General features: G+C 47.5%; 1 protein-coding gene across 2 annotated transcripts in view; it reads right to left on the bottom strand.

Annotated features, from left to right (window-relative positions):
- The window catches only part of LOC119169979 (clustered mitochondria protein homolog), a 94,891-nt gene that overhangs the window by 57,182 nt on the left and 13,179 nt on the right, over positions 1-24,530 (bottom strand). The window contains exons 1-10 of one of the 2 annotated variants that reach the window (XM_037420987.2): positions 23,258-23,471; positions 19,825-20,063; positions 18,101-18,272; positions 17,062-17,205; positions 15,618-15,730; positions 10,691-10,760; positions 10,074-10,158; positions 5,489-5,567; positions 5,028-5,178; positions 4,337-4,565 (exon numbers count right to left, since the gene is read on the bottom strand). In XM_037420987.2, coding sequence (XP_037276884.2) covers positions 4,337-4,565; positions 5,028-5,178; positions 5,489-5,567; positions 10,074-10,158; positions 10,691-10,760; positions 15,618-15,730; positions 17,062-17,205; positions 18,101-18,272; positions 19,825-20,063; positions 23,258-23,384 — 1,409 coding nt within the window. In that variant the 5' untranslated portion in view covers positions 23,385-23,471. Of the gene's footprint in view, positions 1-4,336; positions 4,566-5,027; positions 5,179-5,488; positions 5,568-10,073; positions 10,159-10,690; positions 10,761-15,617; positions 15,731-17,061; positions 17,206-18,100; positions 18,273-19,824; positions 20,064-23,257; positions 23,472-24,530 lie in introns of those variants that run through there. The other variant, XM_037420996.2, reaches the window with a different exon arrangement.

Here is a 24,530-nt window from a genome sequence, read left to right as displayed (position 1 = left end):
AGTGTGACGCAGCACCCGTTCGCTGTATCCCGAAGTTCGTAGTAAATGAAACGCAGCTTTTAAAAAAGTTGCGAGTGAAAACAAACTTTTTTTGCCCCAAAAAGTTCGTGATGCACGTGTTTCGAAGAACAGAAGCAATAAGGGCGGTCTCGAGTTCATGTAGAACGGCAGGGTGATCGTTCGCCAAGGCCCGTGGCATAAGCTGCATGAGGCGCTGGCTCCAAAGTTTGGTCGTTCTCGCAATCCGATTCCTCCAAATCACTCTCGCCACGAACTTCATTCACTATGCACTAATCCGTGCATGGTTCCGCAGTGTCGGCATCATCGTCGGTTATAATTAAACCATAGCAACAAATGTCCCACCCGCTCTCCCAGGTCAGAGTCGACGATGCGCTGCCACGAATCCCCGCCGCAGTGGTCCTGTTCGGAAGCTTCAGGCTCGGCACCGGGCCCGAGGTCGACGAAGTCTGCCTCGCAAAAACAGTTTCGCACGCATGTAGCCGTCACCGCCGCCCATGAAATATTCACCATCTCCAAAGCTGAATACCGGGATGCCCGAAGCGGCAAGGTGGCTGCCAGGTGGTCATTAGCTATGAGCAAGTGCTCCGCAACGCGGCACCTAATGCGCGGATTACGCTCAAGCCAAGCGGTCACACTTTCGACGTTTTGTTGAGTGCCACGAAAAAGCGTGCTAGTCCTCCCGTTGGCCATCATGACCACACGCACACACCGAGAGCGAGCAAGACGCGCACACGTGACCCACATGCCAGAGCGCGTGGAACAGCTCTGGGCCCGTTTCCCATCAAAAAACGAAACTAATTCGAGCAAGCGTGGCGGGTGTCGCGAAGCGGTGTGGACGAGCGAAGGGGTTGTGATCAAGAGAGGTGAGCAGACTTGCGAGAGAAGGGCAAGGAGTTGCAATAAAGGGAGGGGAGAATGCGGCTGGAGGGCGACCTTGAAAACCAAAACACACGAGAAGGAGGCAGGTTGGGTAGCTTGTTTGAAAGGTCCGCGAAACTCGCACGTATAAAAACTTGGAAAGAGTGCATGGCCGCCTAAATCTGTGCGAGCGGTGGTGTTCAATGAATCGGCGGCCGTGGTCAAAAAATCGTTTCGTTGCACCGGTGGGTTTGCGTGGCCGCACGAACTTCCAATAATTCGCGATTCGTTCCACCCAAATTAACAGCAGTTTTCGCACTTCCGCATGCGCGCGGAAGGCATGCTGAGCCGAGTGTGAAGTGAGCCAAGTCCTAAACACGAAATGAATCGCAAGTTATCATAGTCGGTGGTGTAGCGTACTCGCGTGCACTAGACGCAGACTATCGGATACAGTCTGTGGCCGAGGATGTTGGCAAATGGTCTGGTCACTGCAAGCTGGGGATGCCAACGACAGTACTAGCGATTAAAAACAGGGTAGATGGCCGACAAGTCTTTGAAAAATAGGTGGCAGTGTGAAAACACGGGCCTCGTCTGGCGATGCGGGGTGCTCAGAGTAGCAGGGGGACAAAGGACGGAGGGGTGCAAAAGGAAAAGCGGTCGGGGAGAGCGGCAACTAGAGGGGCACGGAGGCAGGGTCGGCGTTTAACAATAAGAATGTATGGACACCTCGCCGATGCCTGATCTGTGGTCGAAATTAGTTTTCCGGGAAATCGGCAGACCGCTGACTCCGTTCGCTGTAACCGATCAGCGGCGCTCGGAGACGTTCGTTGTAAGTGCGACTTTGTGCCATTGATCTAATGTATATTTTCACGGTCACGCGGATATTGTTCGTTTTAAGCGGGGCCGTTATATGTGGGCTCGACTGTATACAGAGTTAGGAATGTACCTTTGTAATGAATTTTCGGATACAGTAGAATCTCGATGATATGAGTTCAAATAGAGCCCGCAAAATAGCCGTATCATCCTGAATTCGCATAAACCAAAAACAAGTTAAAGCATATCATGAAGGTGAACAAGAACCTTACCGGGGTCAACTACTTCTTGCTGAAAAAAAGTTCATGATGTTCTTTTGAACTTCCCTGCTTTCACTGCCTTTCAATAAAGTCCCGTGGTTTCCTCACTCATGCTGCTGGCAATATAAGGCGCTTTGACACTTCGCATCAGAGAGTGTGAAAGCAGCAAAACTTATTAAATATTCATTCGCTTTGACACTTAAGTGGCCAGGAAAACGCGCCACGAAGCCGATACGAAAAAAATTACCGTATTTACTCGATTCTATCGCGCCCTCGATTGTAACGCGCACCTGATTTCCACCGCGAAAAAAAAAAAAAAAAACGTAAGACATCGATTGCAACGCGCACCCATTTTTCTCGCTGGCCCGCACGATCACACCACTCGAAAAAACGACTCCTTTCGGGAACGTCTTCCATTTAAATATGAGGTAGGGGCGAAGCTTGTGCCCATCTGACGTGTAACAGAGCATTGTCGTCACTGTAGTTTTACCGTGGACCGATGTCAGCACGCGAACTTGCTTCGCCTCCTTCTCGACGGTTGTGGTTGTGGTGCCAGGCATGTCGAAGTAAAGAGGCGTCTCTTCGGCATTCCCGATTTGCCCAAGCAGGTAGCCGTTGTTGCGCCGCAAGTTTAGGACGAACCTCTGAAAACTGTGAAGCTTTTCATCGTACTCCTCCGCAAAAGTTTTCGCATATGCATGTTCCCCTTCGCAGGGAAAAGCCTTTCCTCTTCATAAAGTTAGTTAGCCAGCACCTGCTCGCTTTAAACTGGCTCCGCATTAGACCTTTTTCTAAGACTAATTGCATAGCCCGCACTTGGAGCAGTTCTGTCGTCACGGGCCGCTGTGCCGCTCGCTGCTCAAGCACATACTCGCCGAGCAGCTCTTTAATTTGCGCAAACCGACCCTGCTGTGGTCCACTGAAGCCTTTGCGTGAAGCTTTGCTGTCGACAATCTTCTGCTTTTGTTTCCGCTGGTCCCGCACGCACGTTTCGGGAACTCCGAACGACCGCGATGCGGCCCGATTTCCGTCCGTTTCTGCACATGCGATGACTTTTCTTTTAAAAGCGAAATCGTGGTGCAATCGAGTTTTTGGAGTCGGCCCTTCCACGCCGTCGATGCTAATGCACTACTAGATGACGAACTCCTCAGCACACGTACGAAGTGCCGCACACGGGAAACACATAGGCAGAAATGGCCGACGCACGTAGGGGGCGGCCATTTTAGATTTGCCGATGGCAATAGATTGACCGTAATTTTTTCGTTCGTACTCGATTCTAACCCGCATGCGATTTATGAACTCGCTTAACCGGAAAAAAGGTGCGCGTTAGATTCGAGTAATTACGGTAGTCTAAGAGAATTCACACCAGAGAATTCAAGCGAAAATGCGAGAGTAGCCACAAAACTATGTCTGTACCCGTCGAAAATGTTCACATTCGTTCTGCCCTTCGTATACGTGCCACTGTTGCCATCGCTCGCTGCTTTAGAATTTATTCCTGAGCATTAAAATCCATACCAAAATCCAGTTATTCTTGCAAAGCACTGAAGATAAACAGTTTACACCTTTACAAATGTTGTTTCGGGAGATACGTCAGAAGAAACAACATGAGCAGACGCACCTGCAGAGGCGGCGATGGATTCAACCAGCGGTGCGAAAGAGAGACATGTTATGGCATGCCGACTCGCCGCTGCTGCACTTCACAACGATCGTAATCTAAACCAAGCTCTCGATGAACACGTCTTTTTCAAGGCAGTGAGCTTAGTAGTGATGCGTAGTGATGGAGGCCTTGGCCGCTATCTTAAATGTACGGTTGGTTGTTTACAACATGTGGTTTGAGAGCTAGCGCAGCCGGTGTAGCAAAAGCCGCAGCAGTAAGGTGATCCACTATCGTGTGGCGGCAAAATTGGTCTCAGACAGATTTTTTTCGCGTCGGCCTCGCGGCATCGTTTTCAGACCATTTTTCTGGCTGCGAAGTGAGAGAAACTCCGGCGAGTTTTGCCGCATTCGCTCCCTTCGAGGCCAAGTGTGAACGGGCCTTCCTCCCACACACGAGCCGCGTTGCACAGCTCGCGTGCAGGGGTCAATCTTCCGTTCGTACCATTCGCAGTTGCTGGGGAAACCGTTTGTATACCACTAAATCGCAGCATATTTTATATAACGCAGTCCATCTGAAGCAACCTTGAAATTTCGCATCATCGCGACTCGCAACAACTTATTTTTGTGTAACATGCAATGTCTTTATACAGAGGTTTGAGTATGTTATTATCCCTAATGGGGATAATGGGCCCCCTTAAAAAGTTTGGATAGACGATGGTGCCAGATATCACTCTACGTATTATTGTGAAAAACCAAGATTCTGCACACTAAGTGCCCAGCACACTCACTTAGTCTCTTCCCCAGGATTGATGGCCATGACGTTGCCGTCGACCACAGCGACAGCTCCTCGTGTGGCAGCAGCCACAAAGTCACTGTGCACCTTGAAGACAGCGCGCTCGCGCAGGAGCCGCTCGGGCAGGGTCTTGCGAGGTAGCTCGCGGGTCGTTTGCAGCTCGTCGTTCCAGTCGCGGGTCTGCCCAGGGATGTGCTCCTCGTAGCCCAGTTTGAACGAGAATGCTGAGGGAAAGAGAAACATGCGTAGGTAATTGCATGAGCATCATTAGCATGAACTGCAAAGTGAATAAGGTTAAACACAAAAAAACACAGTTTCTGCTCTCGGGCTGTGTGAGCCATTTTCCAATAGCCTCAACAACCGATGCTGGTCGGTGTTTTGTCGTCTGACTAAGCATAAGAGTTTGCACACTGAAATGTGGCCACCATGGCTGGCAAATGAACACATGTGTTGTTGTGTGCTTAGCCACTGCACAATGCCATAACACTACTAGCACACAACCATTCTCGCACGTGTGAAGCTCGAGACAGCCAAACTTTTCAGGCCATAGGCACCTTTACTCCACTTCCGACACTACCTTTTCATGTAATGTAAAATTGATGTTGGGAGTGAGAAAATACAGGACTTTCTAAAACGTGACATGCAAGCAATGTACATTAGCTAAAGAACAAGACCTGTAGACTCACCATCCTCCGCACGAATGGAGTCAACATTGTGCTCGGACGTGGGCGCGAGCCACGAGTAGACCTGATACGGTGTGGCTACTCGCTCGAAGGGGTGCCGCTGGGTCCGCTTCTTTTGGATGAGCGCGAAATTGCGCTTGAAGGAGCTGCTCACCTGCAAAGTGTAAGAAGTGGTGGTTTTCAGCAAGTCGCACAGATCTGAACGTCTTTGTACAAATAACATAGACGAATGTCAGCCCATTACCACATAGTTCACATGCTACGATAGTCCGATACGCATGCTAACATGCCAGTTTTGACAACTGGCTATTGTAAGTGATGATATATTTTCAATGATATATTTTGACGATGCAGTTTATAAGTAGTTTATGCCGATAGTGTAGGAGCTAGATTGACCCATCTTTGTGCACAATTTTAGAGCTGCTTGAACAAGGAGGGGCTGAACCTTTCGACTAGTTGCTTACCTGACTCAGCAAGTCGACGAGGGAGTGATAAACATGCTTCGGTGAACAGGGCCGTGGGTTGAATTCTTCCTCTGTGGACCTGCAAAAACAAGTTAGTAACATGGTGTGTCAAGTTTCAGCAACAAATGAGATGCTCAGCAGAGAATGGATGTAGTACTACAATAGAGACATTGACTTGCTAACCATAATGTGAGTGAAAGAAATTGAGTTGCCCAAGAGTTCTCTTATAAGGATTCAAAAATATTCAAGCACAAGGCGATGTACATTCGTTATGCTGTCAATACAGAGTGATTTAAAATCATACTGCACATGATTGATTGATATGTGGAATTTAACGTCCAAAAACCACTATATGATTATGAGGGACACAATCATACTGCATATAACAACATCTGCTGGCGTAGATTACCTTGATAACCCGCCAGACCTGCACAATCTCGTGCAACCTACTCTAACGCCATAAGGCCAACTAACGAGGGAAGGAGATGGGGACTGCAATAAAGCAAGCAATGCAGGAAAACATCAAGTAGCAAGGCCTACCCATGTCTCAATATATGTAGGAGTTTCTACCAGGCAGGTATTTTTTTGTGTGTGCCAACAAAAGCAGTAACCACGTACACCTGTGAATAATTGCAGGAAAAGTAGTATATCGCAAAACTGCTCTCAAGTTGGAGTGTACCGATATTTCCATATAACGAATTCCTTCTTTCTGGCTGAGGTGGTTTGTACACAGTAGAACCCCGCTACAACAAACGACGCATCAATGAAATTTTCGCTACAACGAAAACTTCACGGTTCCCCGTCAGCTGTCCATAGGAGTCCATGCATAAATATTGTCGCCACAACGAACACTTTTTCTTCTGCTGTCATGCTACAACAAAATTTCACGATGAAATTCCAAGCTCAGATATTTATTGCTACAGTCAACTGCCAATTTTTCGGACCCTATAGGGAGCGAAAAACCGTCCGAAAATTCGGGCAGTTCGAAGAAATGAATGCAAGCAAAAAAAACGCATTATTTTACTGATAATTTTCAGTGCAAGAAAAAAAAAAAGCACCATTTTGCTAATATTTCTCAATGCAAGCAAAAAACGCACCATTTCATTGATATTTCTCGGATCAAGAGAGTCAAGGTCGAAGTAACAGACTTCCGGAACTCTGCCAAAGCATCAGTGGGGTGGCTCTGAAAAGAGCCGTTAAAAAAAATACATGCAGCCGACAGCGGGTGCCGTCAGGGCAGCCGGTGTTAGAGCTGTAGCGGCTTGAAAAACTTGTTGATCCTAGTTTGAATGGCATTCCGCTTGCATGTGATCACATTCGCCTCGATCTGAGCAAGGGTCATGTCATCACTGTACACCGATGACAGCGTCATCAATGCTCGCATCAATTCGGTGTTCGTAGGTGGTGCAAGCGTTAGTTCCTCATTTTTGACGTCGGAGTCGTCTGAACCGCCATAACCTGACTGACTATTTCGTCGCCGGTTAGCTCTGCGCAGAAGACGAGCTCATTGTCAGCGTCGACGAACCGCTCAAAAGTTATTTCCGTGGGCATGGAAGCACCAGCAGAGCGGAGGTCGTTGATAATATCGTCCATGAGAGGGCACAAGTTAGGAAATGCCGAACTCCTTGCTCACGTCAGCCAGCGATCGGCCACTCTTCACTAACCTAATAATGGCGGCTTTCTTCTCCATCGTTAACTGACGGTACTGTTTTTCACGCTTCGATGCCATCGGCGATGATGACGAAGGCGGAGCGGGGGCCATCGCAGGCAAGCGAAATCCTCACGATGTGAACAAAGGAGTTTGCTGACGAGCGTCGAAGCACCTAGGCTTAGCGTTGCAGAGCACACTTCACACGATCGCACAACCACACACTAAGCTAGCCAAACACCATGTGGGCTGCGTAAACAGAACTGCACGACGGCAGGCGACGGTGCCTCGGGTACTCCGAAGGTAGCGCTGGTAAACACTCAAGATAGCCAGCGTGGCTAGACCAAATCGATGTGTGACAGTTAGTTCTAGTTCGAAGTGGTGAAACGCTTCGCAAAAGCGCTGCGCGGGAAGCCACAGTGACAAGCACGAGCACAAGTGCTAAAGCGAAAGGAACTTTATTGGCGTCAAAAAATTTGCGGGTGGATAGTTTCGACTGTCAGCGAAGCAGCCTTGCACGATAAACACGGCCAGTGTTAGGAATCTCAGAGGCTGTGTGTGTTTCTCCGCTAACGATCAACGAGTCCAAGCAACAGATGCCACCACAGTAGACCGCGCGCTCATGCGATCGTAATCGCGTGTGACGCAGTTGTGGCGGTTTCCACTGGAGGTCAGTGGTGGTTTCCGACCTTTTGTCGCATCAAAAAGTCCGGAAAATTGGACTCCGGGGGGGTTCAAGAGTCCAAAATTTCAGACTTCCTTATACATTGATTTTATGGGGCTCGTGGTGGTGCCGCGATGATGTCCGAATTCGGGCATGTCCAAAAATTTGGGTGTCCGAAAAATCAGCAGTTGACTGTATACAGTAAACACAATCTTTACCATTTTGATGCATTTTCAGAACCTTAAAATAAGTCAATGAAGTCTAAAACACATGCTGGCACCACCATAAATTGCCTCTATTCAGCAAGAATGGGCGCCGTCATTGCTCGATTGCGATGGTAATAAGACTGCCTCGCCAACGTCTCCTCTAGAAAGATGCCTGCGACATTGCACACTTTTCTATGGGGACGGTGGGTTGCTCGTAGTTCAGTACTTTCTCCGCAAGGAGCGCTCACAGCCGACACTACTAATTCCGCTCGATTCGGAAGTGACACAATCACTAAAACATGACCGTGTTGCCTTCTAGACGGCAGTAGACATTGCTTTATTTTCAGAGGCAGCAAGGTTTAAAACAGCCGCCGCAGTGAGCGCTCGACGCCGACACTGTTTGGGCAGCAGAGGAGGAGAAAACAGGAGAGGACCGAGAACCAGCTTTTCGGCTCAAGTCACAAGCATCTGTCTAGAAGGGGCGTTGGCCCTGCTTTTGCCACTGGCTTGCTTTTGAGCGACAGACGATCCGAAACTGAAGCTCCGTCACTCAGTTCCGAGTGTTTTTTTTTTTTTTTTTTTCATGCAGCTGTGCGGAGCGATGCCTTTTTCAATGCCAATGCATATCATTTTGTGCGTGCTTGGTCATTGTGGTAACTAATTAGAGCGGCTGTTTGTTTGCATTAACAAGATCAGTTAGCCGAGCATGGTGGATGATAATGGCATAGAATAAGGCAAAAGTCACCGCTCTACGATACCCTGCCTTGTGGGAATTGAGGCTAGCCCGATGCCTTTGCGCGGGCTTTGCCACCTTTTCTGCCGTTCTCATGCCCGACATGTCTCCCCTCCTTTGCTGTCTGCTGCGCTGGGAGAGTGGAGTGGCGTTTAACCTCTTCACCCGGTAGCGGATGTTGACTGTGGCGCCGCGCGCGGAGTCTCCCGAGATGTTTTTGCGCGCTGTGTCGAGAGCGGGAGATACTCTCCGGGACTGCAGACGGTGAGCCACGCAATCTTTTCCGGCCGTCGACTCCCGTCGCTCGTCCGACTTCGCTGACGGCGCCTCGCGCTCGAGGCGAACGCTCACCTTTTGTTACCCCCACTGCGTACGCATGGCCGAAGGGCAGTACGGTGTCCTAGTGCGTGGCCTAGCTACGCCGACCCGCCTCCCTTCGAAGCCAACGCGAGCGCCTTTGCCCTCGCTCGAGCAACCGGGCCTTCGTCCCGGAGTCTCCGTGGATCATTTTTACCGCGGAGACGTGCTCGTGGCACCCTGTGTAGTACTTTTTTGCCCATGGCGTGGATAAGCCTATTTGCTTTCCCGCCCCGCCTTTGCAACAGGCTGTACTGCATTTGGTGTTGCCACAATAAAGTGTTGCGACTTTGAGCAGTATCGTGTTCTCGCCATGGCGACGGTTAACACATGCCCTGCGGCTCGCTAAGACCAGACCCACGCTAGTGGCCGTACTCCTTCGGGATACGCAAACACTACAGCCTCCATCTCAACATCGTCGGATACACTTTGACAGTGGAGAGCTGCTGGTGTTAACGTGTTAATGCAAACTGCTTGGTCCGTTCACAAAAGTGGCTGTAGGCGTTGTTTCAGTGTGTTTATCACCATGGCCTCGCTATGCATGGGTGAGAATCACGCGTGATGCTGCTGGGAAAGAGTAGGAAGTAGCGGACACTTTTTAAATTTTGAGAATAAACGCTCCTTTGTCTTGCTAGCTAAGATCCGCTATGTGTTTTCGACTTCACTACTACAAAATTTTCGCTTCAATGAAGTTCTTTCTGCGCCCCTTCAGTTTCGTTGTAGCGGGCTTCGACTGTATAGCTAAATCAAACTGCACATAGATGCTACTACACTGTGCAAATACAACCGAATGAATGTACAGGGTACAGGTACACTTCTAGTTCACATTCTAGTCAGCCCAGTTAGTTTGTGGGTACCTTTACAACAGCCTGTGCAATCTGCAACCACCTGCATAATGAATACAAAAGTTAAATTGCAGATTATGTTAAAGTTGTAGTACAACGGTACAGTGCAAAGACATAGTGCATCAAACTTACTCATTGATATAAAAGCCTCTCGTAGACGCTGTGATGTGGTACCTCTTGTCTTCGAGCGTCACAACATACAGATACATCAGGTCCCCTGCACGAAGTGAAAATAACGCATAAAGCATCAGGTGGCAAGACTGTTGCGCACAATCCAATGAGGAAGTACATCGTTGAACAGTAGCTATGCCTAGAGTGAATACACGTTCACAACGAGTGTAGATCTGGAAAGCGGATGTGGATTATCCGCTTAAGCAGAAAATCCACGGCCACTTCAGATTGTGCCCAGCCCAATTTTCTCCCTGCAGAAATGCGCTTTGACCACAGCCAATCAGGGTCCGAGACACGCACGACCAGTACTTACCGCAAGATGGAAACAGGTCTACACAAATTCGTGAATTGCTCTGCCCGCGCGGCCCCACGTGCAGATGGCAATGCGGCTTGTCTGAATAGCCATGCGCGCTCGCTGTTTCTCCGCTTTGAAAATATGCTTGCCCCCTCATGTGCGCTACGTTTGGTGTGCACGCACCTAGAGAATTCAGAGTTAAATAAAATACCCAGCCCCCTTTTTCTGGTTACACAAAAGCTTTGCACCCCCCCCCATCCACAAATTGAGTGCAGCAACTCACCGTGCAGCTTTCTTGGCCCAGGTGGGGGGTTCCAACCACTTGTGGTCAACACTTTCAAGGCTTGATAGCTCTGCAAGCAACAATGAGAGGGGTAAGGTAGCTTTCATGAAAAACCTCTCACTGCAGTCATTGCATTGATTGATTTGTGGGGTTTAACGTCCCAAAATTACCATATGATTATGAGAGACGCCGTAGTGAAGGGATCCGGAAATTCCGACCACCTGGGGTTCTTTAACATGCACTCAAATCTGAGTACACAAGCCTACACCGTTTCCGCCTCCATCCGAAATGCAGCCGCCACAGCCGGGATTCGATCCTACAACCTGTGGGTCAGCAGCTGAGTACCTTAGCCACTAGACCACCGTGGCGGGGCCACTGCTATCATTGTAAGTTATGCCGACCGTGTATGCTAACATTAAAGAAAAAGAAAGGCAGAGCAGTAAATTATAAAATAAAGGATGTCACCCCACCCTACCAGAAAACAGCATATGGCTCATTCATGAGACAAGGCATTCCAAACTTAGTTTCACAAGTGCTAAAGCTGGACATTCCTGAACAAAAGGCTTGTTCAAACTGCAATATCAAACACACAGAGCACTGCACTTGACTGTAGCAGAATGCTGACTGGCAACACATAGCTTACACTTTTCAGTGAGCACCACGGCTTTAAATAAGGAAGTTAGCATAAGCTCAACACTTGAATGGACAGCACAATGGCAACAGACAACTGTGGCTCTGTTGTGACATTAGCTGGAGGCAATAAATAATCAAGCAAACTTTAGCACCGCGTCATAATAGACGTGCCCGTAACCTGCCCAGAACGGTCCGTAGCATAGAATATGCCAAGACATCAATGCCAACATCAATATGGCGAGGTTTAAAATGAGAGTAAGCCCCATGGAAAGAAACAAATATTTTGGTGGTATTGATCGCCAACACATCATGTAATTTTCATACTGCTAGGCATGGCAGTTACGTACAATCAACTAGAGTTGAAAATTAGGTGCTTTATGGCTGATTGCCCTGGCTGCAAAAAAGAACTTGCATTCCTCGTGCACACTGATAGCTCGGCTTTAACTTAGTCTTCTAATTATATGCAAAGCCTGCAAGTTTCTGGTCAACATAGCAAACACCGTCCTTTGTAAAGGACGCGAAACACAAGAAGGTCAGATTCTGGGCACAGCAACCTTAATAATTATAGAGATCGAAAACCAAGTACAGAAAGGGATGGCGCCATATCTGGTGGGCTTGGCATTGAAGGGGCCCTGGAACATTTTTTGAGCATGGTCAGAAAATGCTGCCGATCGATGGTAGAGGCTCCTGACAACATGCGAGCCAAATATTATAGTGCAGCACGCAAACTGGAATTCAAAATAAATTATCAAAGTCAGCTGAAAATTGCCTTTTCTTCTTTCGACAAATTACGGAAGCCGCTCAAAAACAACTCGTGAAAAGCCCATCTATCAACCATTGGCTGATTTGAAGATGGCACACTCAGTCGTTGCAAAGATCGCCGGGAAAAGCCGCAACTTGTCTACACACGCGATCGCAGTGAAAAAGTTGGGTATTCAAAGAAAAAAAAAAAACAGTGTCACTTAAGTGCTCTAAAGGCTTCCTCTTGCTGCAGCTCCCATCGCCAACGTTGATTTTTCTTAAGGAGTTCTGTGAGTGGACGTGCAGTGATAGAAAACTGAGGTATGAACCCTCTGTAATAGCCTGCTAGTCCCAGGAAGGCCTGCAGCTGTTTGAGTGTTGTTGGTTGAGGATAGTCTAGCACCGCTCGCACTTTTTCCTTGTCCGGCCTACACTGCCCGGGCGATATTTCATGGCCAAGGAACTTAAGGTATTGACAGCACACGTGCACCTTCTCTGGGTTAATGGTCAGCTGTGCCGAACTTATCCGCTTCAACACCTCCCGAACATGCTCAAGATGATCCTCTAGGGTCTCCGAATACACCAGGACATCATCGAGAAACGCCATGGCAAACTGGTGAAACTCCAGTAGTCGGTCTATCAGGGTCTGAAACGTGGCAGGACCTCCGGCAACTCCAAAGGGCATTCTCATGAACTCGAAGGTTCCCCGATGGCAAATGAACGCTGTCTTTGGAATATCTTGCTCTTGAACAGGGATTTGAAAAAAAACCCTGTGAAAGATCAAAACTTGAGAACCACCTGGCTCGTCCCAGCTGTGCCAGCAACCAATCAGTCCTCGGCATGGGGTAGACTGGCACCTTAGTGCGTGCATTTGGCTGGCGGTAATCCACAGCCATGCGGTAGCCACCAGACTTCTTCTCAACCAGGACTCGAGCACTGGCATGCTGACTTTGGCTAGGGCGGATGAGGTTCTGTGCCAGCAGGTCTTGAATGCAGTTGTCCATGATGGCCTGCTTCTTGGAATTCACTGGTCGCAGTTTGCATCGAACAGGTGGGTTGTCTCCCGTGTCTATGCGATGCTCTGCCAGGGTTGTGCAGCCCGGAGTTGTGGTGAAGATTTCGCTGAACTCTTCTAAAATGTTTTTCATGCGTGGGTCTAGGTCCGACGAGTGGCCGGAAATGATCACATTGCAGGCTGCAGTCGCCTCCGGCACACTGGCACACACAGTGGCATCGCTCTCAGCAAAAATGCAGCGCAGACTGTCTCCAAAATCGTCCACTGCCTCTGGCTGTTCCTTAACGGCCTTGACAAATGGCACAATTCTTTGTGGTTCTGTGCCGACAGTCCACCCACCAAGTGACACGTGCAGAGAGATGCCACTCACCGTCAGGGAATCCCTACCAAGGACAACGTCACGGCACAGGTCAGGAATGCACAAAAACTGCTGTCTGCGGCAACCGGCAGCCCACTCGATCTGGAACTTCAGAGACATGGTTGACTGCGACCAGCCTGATGCCAAACGCAGCACGCGTACGTCTGCCTTGGGTTTGGCTCCAGAAGCTTGGGCCGCCGCCGCGGCGTGCAGTCCGAAGAAACTTACACTTGAGCCTGTATCTAGCAGGGCCTTGAACGTCGACGACCCGATACGGACGTCCATAAGGGGCTCTTTGCCACCGGCTGTGGTCGCTACTTGGTGCGCACTGCCGTAGGTGCCCGCCGGGGCAGCACCTACCGCCACTGGTTTCCCGGGCACTGTGCTTGCAGGTGACCCGATCGCTGGCACCGGAAGCAAACGGGTGGCCCCATTCGTCGACCCGTGGCACAGTTACGAGATATGTGGCCGAATCCACCACAGCGGTGGCACTGCACACGCATTGCTCCAGTCGCGGGCTCCTGCCGCGGCATCGGTCCTGGCCCGTAGGGTGAGAACGGAGGCGCTGTGTCGCACGAGTAATGTCGGTCCCGGCAGTACGACGGGTCTAGCGCAGCTGGATGCAGTGGCCAGTGATAAGTCGGCGGTGCCGGTGGGGCAGCAGCAAACGAAGCGAACGACGCCGTCGCCATAGTGTTCGGCTGCGGCAGTGAGCGATGGTCGGGGGCCTGGCTAGGGCGGAACGCCAGATCTCTGGCTACTTGGTTGCTCGGAAGTGGTGGTGGTCTGTACTGGAGGCGACGCCAAGCCCGCTCCATTAGGCCGTCGGCTGCCTTCACCAACTCGGCGAGGTCGTTGTAGGCATGCCCCTCCGCCAAATCTTGCAACTGAGGGTGCATCTGCCTCAGTACGCGCTGCACCTTCTCGGCTTCGGAGACCTCTTCCCCGATGCGGTCGTAAAAAGTAGCGATCGCATATATAAACTCCTTCAAATTTTCTTCCGGGTGCTGCGTGCGCTGTTCGAGCTCCGCCTTCAGGCGACGCTTCGCGTCAATCGACGAGAACTCTGAGCGGAAGGCGGCGGTGAATTGCTCCCACGAGTCGAACCCGCGCACGAACCGCCACCACAACTTCGCGCCACCCTCGAGGGCAGCCGGTACCATGTGTGTCAGTCGCTTATCGGCGGCGACCCCCATCACGAGGCAGAAGTTTTCCAAACGTTCGAGAAACTCCTCCGGCGACTGCAAGTCTCTAGCACCGCAGTAGCGGGGAAGGTGCGCAGCGGCGAGCCGAGGCGCAGTCGTCGGTGGCCCGAGGGGCCGCGCCAGTGTTAGCGGCCCCAGTCCATGCTCCCACGTGCGGAGCCGTGGGCAGCGGCGTCGCCATCACTCGATTGCGCACGACCGCCGCGATTCGTTCGCACTCCATGGCGGAGCCGTCGGTGCCCAGCAACAGCTCTTCAACGAGACCTTGGAGCCTAGGCATGTCGTCCGCTGCTGTTGTCGGGCCTGAAGCCATCCCGGACAAGCCCCCACTTGTCACGCGCTAACCCTAACTCGCACACCACACACCGCTACGTCTTGCCACTCCTTCCGACCAGCCCGAACTCTCCCTTCCCCACACACGCAACCCCCACCACTCCAGTCCCAATGATGATGATGACGCCGTCACGTAGTGTCCTCTCTCGGCCACCCTCACAACAGAACAAAAAAGTGCTCAAGGTCACGAGGCACACATGATGCTTTATTCTTTTTTTGCCCCTGCCATCCCTCCTTTAGCTTCTAGCGCTTTCGTCGGGACAAGAGAGAATGCAATTGCAGCATGCGACAAATCTTTGTAACTCCACTCGCACTGGACAGATTCTTAAAATTTTTTCAGCATTGAATTCGTGAGGCAATAATCTCTTCCCGTGAATTCATTCCACGATTATTTGAAAAAGTGTTTCAGGGCCCCTTTAACGTTGCTCTTCTAGGTGGGGAGAAGAGGAGATTTTTGAGACATGCCGTTGCATTTTGCTACACAAATGACTCCACGAGTCGTTCCACACTATGCATTTGGTAGAGGTGTCAGGGCTGTTGCATCCTACTCTCCCTAATGAAGTGTTCCTACTGAAGCGCTTAATGAATTAATCTCTGCCCTCAATCAAAGTCCCACGCTCGCTCAGTCTCTCTATCACCCACCTTCTGGTCCTTAGGCTGCGGCAGCAGAGGCACGAGCGGTGGGCTTTCCTTGCAGCCAGGGATTATGTAGTCGGGTGGCGTGCAGTCGACAGACTCCCCTCGGCTCTTCTTCTCTGCAGAGGTCAAGTGGCACATCACCATCATCAGCCTAAATACGCCAACTGCAGGGCAAAGGCCTCTCTTACGTTTCATCAATCAACCCAATACTGTACTTGCTATGACGAGATTATCTCTGCAAACTTGTTTAACTTTCTGTTTTGCATGCAAGAGGTCCGTGGTTTGAATCCCCAAGCCATGTAATTTCCACCGGATTACAAGAAAGTTGCGTGTGGACGGAATTGCATAAAAGAGGTCTGGGTGTGGCCTCACACTGGCCATCACCCAACAAGGATTGGGCACCATGGGGAGGTGGGTACTTGGCGCCTACATCCCATATGAGTAGCCCTAAGTGGTACAACACACAGGACAGGAGTCAAGCTGTATGATGTAGCTTTTCGCCTGGCGGACCCCCAACAATTTTGTTGGAAAACAAAAACCTTTGCGATTGTGATTGTGTGACTAAAAATAGGTGATATTGTTACCCGCTAAATAACAGGAAACAATTTCGCTAACTTAGCAATGCAGCACATGCATCAAAATAGGTCTGCACATATTAATTTGATGCCTTAGTGCGAAAAATTGCTTTAGGCAAATGTCTGATTAAAAACACAAGGATAATAAAAACAGGTAACAAAACATGCCACCTTAATTGCAGAGTTAACACAAAATGGCAAGAAAATATTGATTTACAGGGCTTAATGCCACAATTGAGGCTATGAAAGACATCGCAAGAAGGGTCTGCCAACTAAATTCAATCACTTTTCCTTCTTAAAAATTTGTGGTAATCTACTTATGTAAATGTATACAATTATGCCACTATCACAAGGCCATTGCCACAACAAAGAAGAATTGAAATATGAAAAACAAAGAAACACTGCAAACAACAGGCAACAATATTGGGCTGAAGAATGAGGAGTAAATATTTTTAAGAAGAGACTTTTTCCTGATATTTCAAGGATTTCATGGTGCAAGGGCCACTAATGGCCAAAATGCATTACGAGATATGTAGTATTCAACAGTGAATTCAGAGAAAAGATTGGAAAGAATTCGCTGTATAAAGGCAACAGTCACAGTAAAGTGCCGAAGATATATAACAAATAAAATGAAAATGCACCATGAATGTAAAATTATATGTTATAATATAGCATCAGTAGATAAAAAAATTATGATGCCGCTAGCAATATCACTGCATCGCAGCCATTAACGTAACTGACTCTCCTTCCAAGCACAGCTTCTTAACTAATTGCAATTATACTGAACAGATCTGTAAACACAGTAAAACGAATTGCGAAAGAAAATAGAATAGCTTCAAAAGAAATATGACCAGACAAAAACCCCTCCTCACCCAGTATATCCCCTTGCGTAACTACATTAAGAAAGGCCAGGGAGCTGCAGTCCAGGCCGTTGTAGGCATCACCGGAGTCGAGGGACTTGAGCAGGTCTCGCACGTGACGCACGTGGATGCGTGCTTCCCGCACCGTGTAGGGCTCTGCGCGAGGCCAAGTCACATGCCACTTCATCAAGAAATGCTAACCCTAACCACAGCACTCAACCAGAAGTACACAGTGCAGCAACACTCCCACCTCGCGATTTTTCTTTCTCTTATCTAAAGAATAAACATCATAATGCCTGGAACAGGTACTGTGCATTTACAGTTGCGCTTCCGGTGGCAATGAAACACTGAACAGTAGGCGTGTTTCTTTTACAACATCGCTTCACTTGTTCTTATATGAATGCCCCCTGATGTGGAACATAAAATGCGCTTCAGACATGCTGCTGTAATAGCCGTTCTCTGAATGGCACGAAAATAGATAAGCCGTTTCTCGGCGCGGTTGATGGCCTTTGAAAAGATGGGAGCCGAAAGCATTTACATTTATTTTGTGAGGCGGTTGAGTAGAAAGGTTCAGAGATACCATTACAGCATAGCTTGCAAGTCAGGGTCTGTAAAACGCTGAACAGAAGCGAGAAATCGCACAGTGGGAAGACAACTGCTCAGGTTATAATTGTGGCAAAATCATCAGGAATAGCTGTGTAATGACGGTAAGGTTAGGCAGCTGCATGAAAAACCATACTATAAGCTTCACAATATGAGTAACGTAGGGATAAGTTTAAGCGAAAACCCGCAGGAATGCAGAAATGATGCAAATACGACTCTTATTAAGCCGAACCTTTAGGATAGAGATATCTCGGTTTAAAAGCAGTTCAGCAAAATTATCAAGCATAAGACCTATGCACTTACAACTGAGCTTGAGCAGATCAACAACTAGAACAGCTAGCTAACAAAGCAGACTGTAAACACAGTGCCCATGTACCGTATTTACCCAATTTCAAAAATCCTATGCAACAAGTTAGTAGACCCTGCAAACAGGGCCGTGGACACCTACCTTCGACCACCTTAATGAGGGATCCCTCAACGAGCCCCGGGATGTTCTTGAGCTCAGCAAAGTTGTCCAGCGTGGTGCCATCCAGCTGGAGGCTGAAGCAGGTCCGATGGCAGGTGTCCTCCCTGTCCATCAGAAGCTGGTGGATCTCCTGGACCAGCTCCATGGAGCTAACCTGCAGGAAAATGTGGGCATTGGAATTACAAAATCAAGCAGGCCCCGTTTCCACTATAAGCTGTTAAAGCGAGTACACCCAGATAAAAAAAAAATAGTCACATCCTTGGGTGCCGACATGCCCAAACGACGATAGAAGTAGAAGTTTAGAGAAGTACAAGGGGCGTAAAAGTGCAAAGCATAAAGCAAGACCAGATGTTCTTCAGCAAACTTACACAGTCTAACATTGACAGTCGTCTACATCAATAGCGTATTCATGTCTGAAAACCAAAGATCACAGCAACAAACTAAGAAGAATTTGTTTTTGCCTATGTGGCACTTGCTACGAGACATAATTGCTGTAAAAAAGGCACACACAAAGCAGATAAGAAACGCAAAGCTGCCTGTGCTGTGTATGCACCTTGTTCTTTGTTCTTATCTCTGCTTCGTGCACGTCTCTCTAGGTACAATCACGTCTCAAAGTAACACTCACTTAAAAACACTATTAAAACAAAAAAGCAAGTTTTTGCAATTAAATTTGGGTCAAGAGTTTTACGAGCCTGAACCACAATACATTCACGAGCCACACCATGGTGGGGAACTTTTAGGTAAATTTCAATCAGATGTGGTTCGTCTAACAAAAACTAGAGAGAAAAACAATTTTTTTTACTCTAAATTTTTTACATTACCCTTTCACAAAAACAAAAGCACCCCTCTTGACACAAACCACTTGGGAAGCCAGAAATTGTGTAAAAAGCAAACCTAAATAGTTATGCGACATTCATACCTCTGTATCAACTTGTGATGTGAATAATTTGGCTACATCTGCTCGGGCAAACGAGATTTTTTATCAGTAAAATGATGATGATATGTAGGGTTTAACATCCCAAAACTACAATATGATTATGAGAGACGCCGTAGTGGAGGGCTCCGTAAATTTCGACCACAACGGGTTCTTTAACTTGCACCCAAATCTGAGCACACGGGCCTACAACGTTTTCGCCTCCATCAGAAATGCAGCCGCCGCAGCCAGGATTCGATCCCGCGACCTGCGGGTCAGCAGCCGAGTACCTTAGCCACTAGATCACTGGGGCAGGGCTATCAGTAAAACGTATCTAATTGTGTACTGAGAGAGCCATAAGCTTGAAACAGCGCGTTCAAGGAAATTTCATTGAACCAATGGCCAAAGTGCAAAAAAGAAAGAGAAAGAAATCTATGACATCAGTGACAATCATAAGCACATATTACAAGCACATAATCTCCTGTTGAGTATGAAAGTGTTTTGCCCTTTTTAGGAACGTGCCCAAGCCATCCAGATGATCGAAAAATGGAAAAAGAGGAGAAGGTAGCAGCATAGTTCAAAGTTGGATAAATAAACTTGATAAGACAGATGCTTGGGCTAGTTGGTGATTGGGAATCAACATATTTGCACAATGCAAGACTACGAGTAGTTGTACCTACTCGCAGCGCTCTGTCCTTGTCTCTTCCTCTGTAGTTACGTCGTAACTACTCGTAGTCTTGTGCTGTGCAAATATGTGGATAAATAAAGAAGTGCGTGCACAGCCGCCCCTCACCTGAATGTCGAATGTCTCCAAACCCGGTGCCTGAATTCGCACATTGAATCCTGTGTCCTGGATGAAGACCAGCTCCTGACCACCAGTCTCCGACGCGGTTTCTCCTGCGGCTGCATCCGGCTTGACGACAGCGCCATCTTCTTCTTCAGATGTCGAGGAACACTTGCCACTGTCCTCAGCCGAGCCAAGACTGGACACATCCACCTCCGCTGCGGCCGTCATGGCTTCTGGCTTTGATTCTGCGCAATAGGGAAAAGACAAACAAAACAAAACAAATTGTACAACCTCGTACGGATGTTGTAGCATAGTGTGCAAGTATATTTCTATGAATATGTACGGCCTTGTTGTTGGGTGGCACATGACCACCGTGTGTGTGAATGAAGGTAACTGGATATGATGCCAACCGGTGAGTGTTAAATTTTAGTTCACTCAATGTTCAACTTGCTACTAATTATTTTTGTTATTATAGTAAAACATGGCCTGACATCACTTGCTGTAGCTTGCCAGCAGAGCCGAGCACAATATTATCAATATGCTAAACACATCTTAGCTCTCAAATGCACCATGTCCAGGATGTGCCCGCCATGTTGTGCTAACAAAGCAAAAATACAACCTGCTTACTGTACATTCCATTTTATAGCACAAAATATACTACACACAATTTTATATAGCATAGTTGTGCATTCCTACAGTAATAATGCTCTAAGGACAATCACATAGGCATTTCCTTTGCTTGTTTCCTCTGTTTTCATGTGTTGTTTATGCAATTTGGCATTCCTTAATGTCCAGAATATTTACATATCTCCAACTGTTCCACTGAACAAAACAGTCGCTAACGACATGGCTATGCGGTGATTCATAGCTCGTGCGCTGCAAATCGGCACCTAACAACAATGGTGCACGTGATAAGAAAAAAAAAAAAAAAAAGAAATCGTTTGCTCTGGTGCACTGCCTTTGCCTCTTAACTTTGCATTCTTTAAGGTTCAGAGCACCCTCTGCAGGTCCAGTGAACCAAAGTTTTTCGTGCAGATGGTCAGAAACCAAGGCACTAAGAGGAGATGCCTTTGGTATAATATGCTGTCCTGTTCAAGCCATAGATATAATGTGGCAAAAGGAAATGTGGCAAGGATAGCATGCTCACAAACAAACCAAAGCAAACATTCGAGTTGAGAGACTAAATTCTTGGTAACGAGGAGAAGCGTTTAGGTAAGAGGTAGCACATTGCTTGACAACTGCCCTCGAGTTTGCAAGACTCGTGTGAAGCTATTGCTGAGGTCATCACACAATAATATCAAAGTAAAAAAAAGTAAAAAGTCACCATGAGGATTTTTGTTACTTTGCTGAATTGTAAACAATTAATGAACAAGCTGTACATGATTATCCACCCTTGAAGAATCACTACTGCAAACTGGGATGTTTAGTGACACTTTATGCACTTCAAACATCACCGTGTCACTGAAAATTCATTTTTTCCAGACTCTGCACAAATGTTTTCTATTTGGAGGCAGTAAAAACTGCAGGAAAAAAAATTACGACGTGCTTGAACACAGAACATGCACAGGAAACAATCGCATAGCTTAAAACATTTCATGACGACTACATTTGCAAAACTGCTGACTTTCAAATATTTTCTATCTCTGTCCGATTCTCTGAACTGTCTCAACTACGGCCAATAAGGTGAAACTGACATCAGGATAGTAGCCACAATAATTATGAAAGCTGGAGGCACAAACAGCTAAGGAAAAAGAATCTGGAGAAATTGCAAATAAAAGCCACGGTTTCGCAAGCCATCAACCCAAATACCTTGCATGCGGTGGAAGACAACTCTGAATTGTTTTCTTTCACTGTATCGTCCATTTCGAAGAGAATTCAAGATGACCATGATAAATGCTACCCTACTTGACTTTTTTCTTTCTTCCAACTAAAAGCAACTTATGTTTTTGCTTTGTACCAAGTCCACAGTTGCAGTTGTGCATGTCCTGGACTACAGCCTAGACATTCACACGGTTCAGGAACAAAGACATTCACGCTCTCTGCAAACGAAAAGGTAAATTCAGACCATTATCTTAATAAATAACGTCAAAATTTTTTACCATCACTACAGAAACACAAATAGCAACAAGCCATAAACAAATTTGTTTCTAATGCCAAGTTCTGCCATTAAAAACAACAGTAAGCTTAAGCTAATGGCAACAAACTCGTATCACTGACTAATTTGCTGCAAGGTTAAGATGTGCAGAGACATTCATAAAACAGAACTGCACATCAGTAGGAAGCTAGAGTTGTCCACCAGATGTCTATGCAAACACACAAATGGGGCAACAATGGTGCAAGGTAAAAACCACTAATGTTTGAAAAAGAAGGAAAAAAAATTACACAGACATTCTTTCACAAGAGCTCCTTGAATGCGCAAAATATATACCAAAGAAATGACAGCCTCACAGCCTCAATGCACTTTTCTTTTTCACATTAACATGAAAGTGGCAGCGCAAAACACGATAAAATCGAACACAGGGGGAACTTTGTTGCCAGACTAAATCCCACTTGAAGTGTATGTAATCTTGACTCCTCTTTTGTTAAAGATAATGTCGAGCAAGATTAGTACCGCAACCTGCCCAAGCTCTGTTTTACCCTCAATAGGACGCAGGCAAACAAAGCCAACATGTGAAGTCTAAGGGACCCGAAGCAAGCCACCAATGAAAGTAGATATGCAGAGTGCAAAGAGCTGTCTTATCTCCTGTCAACTTTGACATGAAGCGAAGATGAATGAACCAACTCTTCGTTTATCATACAAGACGCAAAGAAAGTGCAGTGCGCAGCTGCCGAAAGTTCACTGTCCCTTGCTTTGCTTTCTAACACAATGTATTACCAATGTGTTCCTTGTTCAAGCAGCCAGGTCTCAATCTTTACAGAGATGCCAGAGCTACTAAAGCAGCTCACCATAAGTCCACCTCACTTGACTCCCACCTTTTACCGACTGTTTCGTAGCTCATCTCCTCGCTCTAAGACTGCATTTCACAGTGTTCCATGCCGTGTTGCTTATAGATAATAGATGTCAGGGCTTTGTGTCCCGGAACCCCAATATAGTTATGAGAGACAACGGAGTGCAGAGCTTCGAAAATTCTGACCGTCTGGGGTTCATCGATGTGCACTTAAACTAAGCACACGGGCCAGTTTTTACAATTTTTTTTTTCTCAACTGAAATGCGGCTACCACTACTGGGATTCCATGCAATGGTCTTTGCATCAGCCGTGTACTAGTGTAACCACGACCCCTGCCGTGGGCGATTGCTTATAAAAACTGCTAACATTAGGAACTACACCTAGAGAACACCAGCGAACTCTAAATCTGCACTACCAAGGTTATACATAGAGAAAACGGACATAGAATGACAGTAAGACACCCTAACTTCGGTACTCAAGAGACTCCTCACCCTTCGCCGTGTCGCTACCGCTACCACCACCTGCCAACAACTCTCCTGTGGCCATCTTCAAGAGGCAGCCCTGGCTCAAGTACACAACCCTCCTCGTCCCATCCTCTTGAGGCACAAGTAAGAACATTTCGGGAGAAGCTCTCTTGATCACAGGATTTTCACCACACCACCACCACCACCACCACAATCGTTGCAGCCAGCAGAGCTACAATAGACCAGCCCAACCACTGAAGGTTCACCACATACTACTCTCGGCTGGACGAGGCCCCTGTTCAGCAGCGCCACAGTACCAAGAGAGCGAGATAACAGGTTTAAAGGATCTGTTAAAAACAAACACCAAGGAGACTGGAGGAGACACTAGACAGCCCAGCATGAAGCTGGCCCGAGATAAGATGCCTAGAGCTAGAGAGAATGAAAGAGAGGGAAGTGAAGAGATAGCATGCCTGTTTGCTTTGTGGTCATCTGGAGAGGTTATCACACTGATTCAGGGGGGCACACTCTTCTGCTTTCTCCATTCTCGGAAGTCTGTGAGAAGGCACTGGCAATTAACGTATACCCTTTCCCATCTACTATGGCTAGCTCGTGCCTACTGTTTGAAATAAAGAAAAAGTGTGCAATTATATGGCTTTGAGATGAGGTTCTGCCGAGCAGTCGAGTGACCCGCATGTGAATGAAATAAAGCTGCGCTTGTGCCCCTCCGCTCTTCGCAAAAAGCAATGACTGTGCTATGTTTTTAGTCTATGACAACATTCAGTGGACCAACAATAAACAAATATTTCCTCACCTACCACCAGCACCCTCACTTTTACACCACATTCCAGGGCAAGTGCTCGAAGTGTGGTGAAAGCACTTGCAAGATTTCACTATAAAAGCAAATATGAGTGCACACAACGGATATGAATGTTTCAAGATTATACCCAAGGATTTGAACATCTATAGCACATATTGACACATGAAAAGAAGAAAAACTTGTTAGGAGAAATCCTCTCAATAAACAAAAGCTGTTCTAGATACTCACAGTCTCGTATGTCAGTGGGGCTTTTGTGTTGTTGCAGTATGATTAAAGACAATATTCACATACATACATTTACGCGTGTTGTCTCGTGACATTATTTCTTGTGTTCTCAGGTGTCCCCAGCAAGCACACCCCACCCAGCTATGGTGAAGATAATTTGAAAAGATTTGGAGGGAGGGCCCTTGTTCAGACATGGATCAAAACTCAAAGTGGTGAAAGAACACCCACTAAGAATAAGATTTAGCTGTGTTGTACTGG

This window comes from Rhipicephalus microplus, unplaced genomic scaffold (genome assembly GCF_043290135.1).
Source record: "Rhipicephalus microplus isolate Deutch F79 unplaced genomic scaffold, USDA_Rmic scaffold_21, whole genome shotgun sequence".
In the NCBI taxonomy this organism is placed as follows: Eukaryota; Metazoa; Arthropoda; class Arachnida; order Ixodida; family Ixodidae; genus Rhipicephalus; species Rhipicephalus microplus.
Note: the sequence above shows the minus strand (reverse complement) of the source record. Positions and strands in the feature narration are given on the sequence as shown.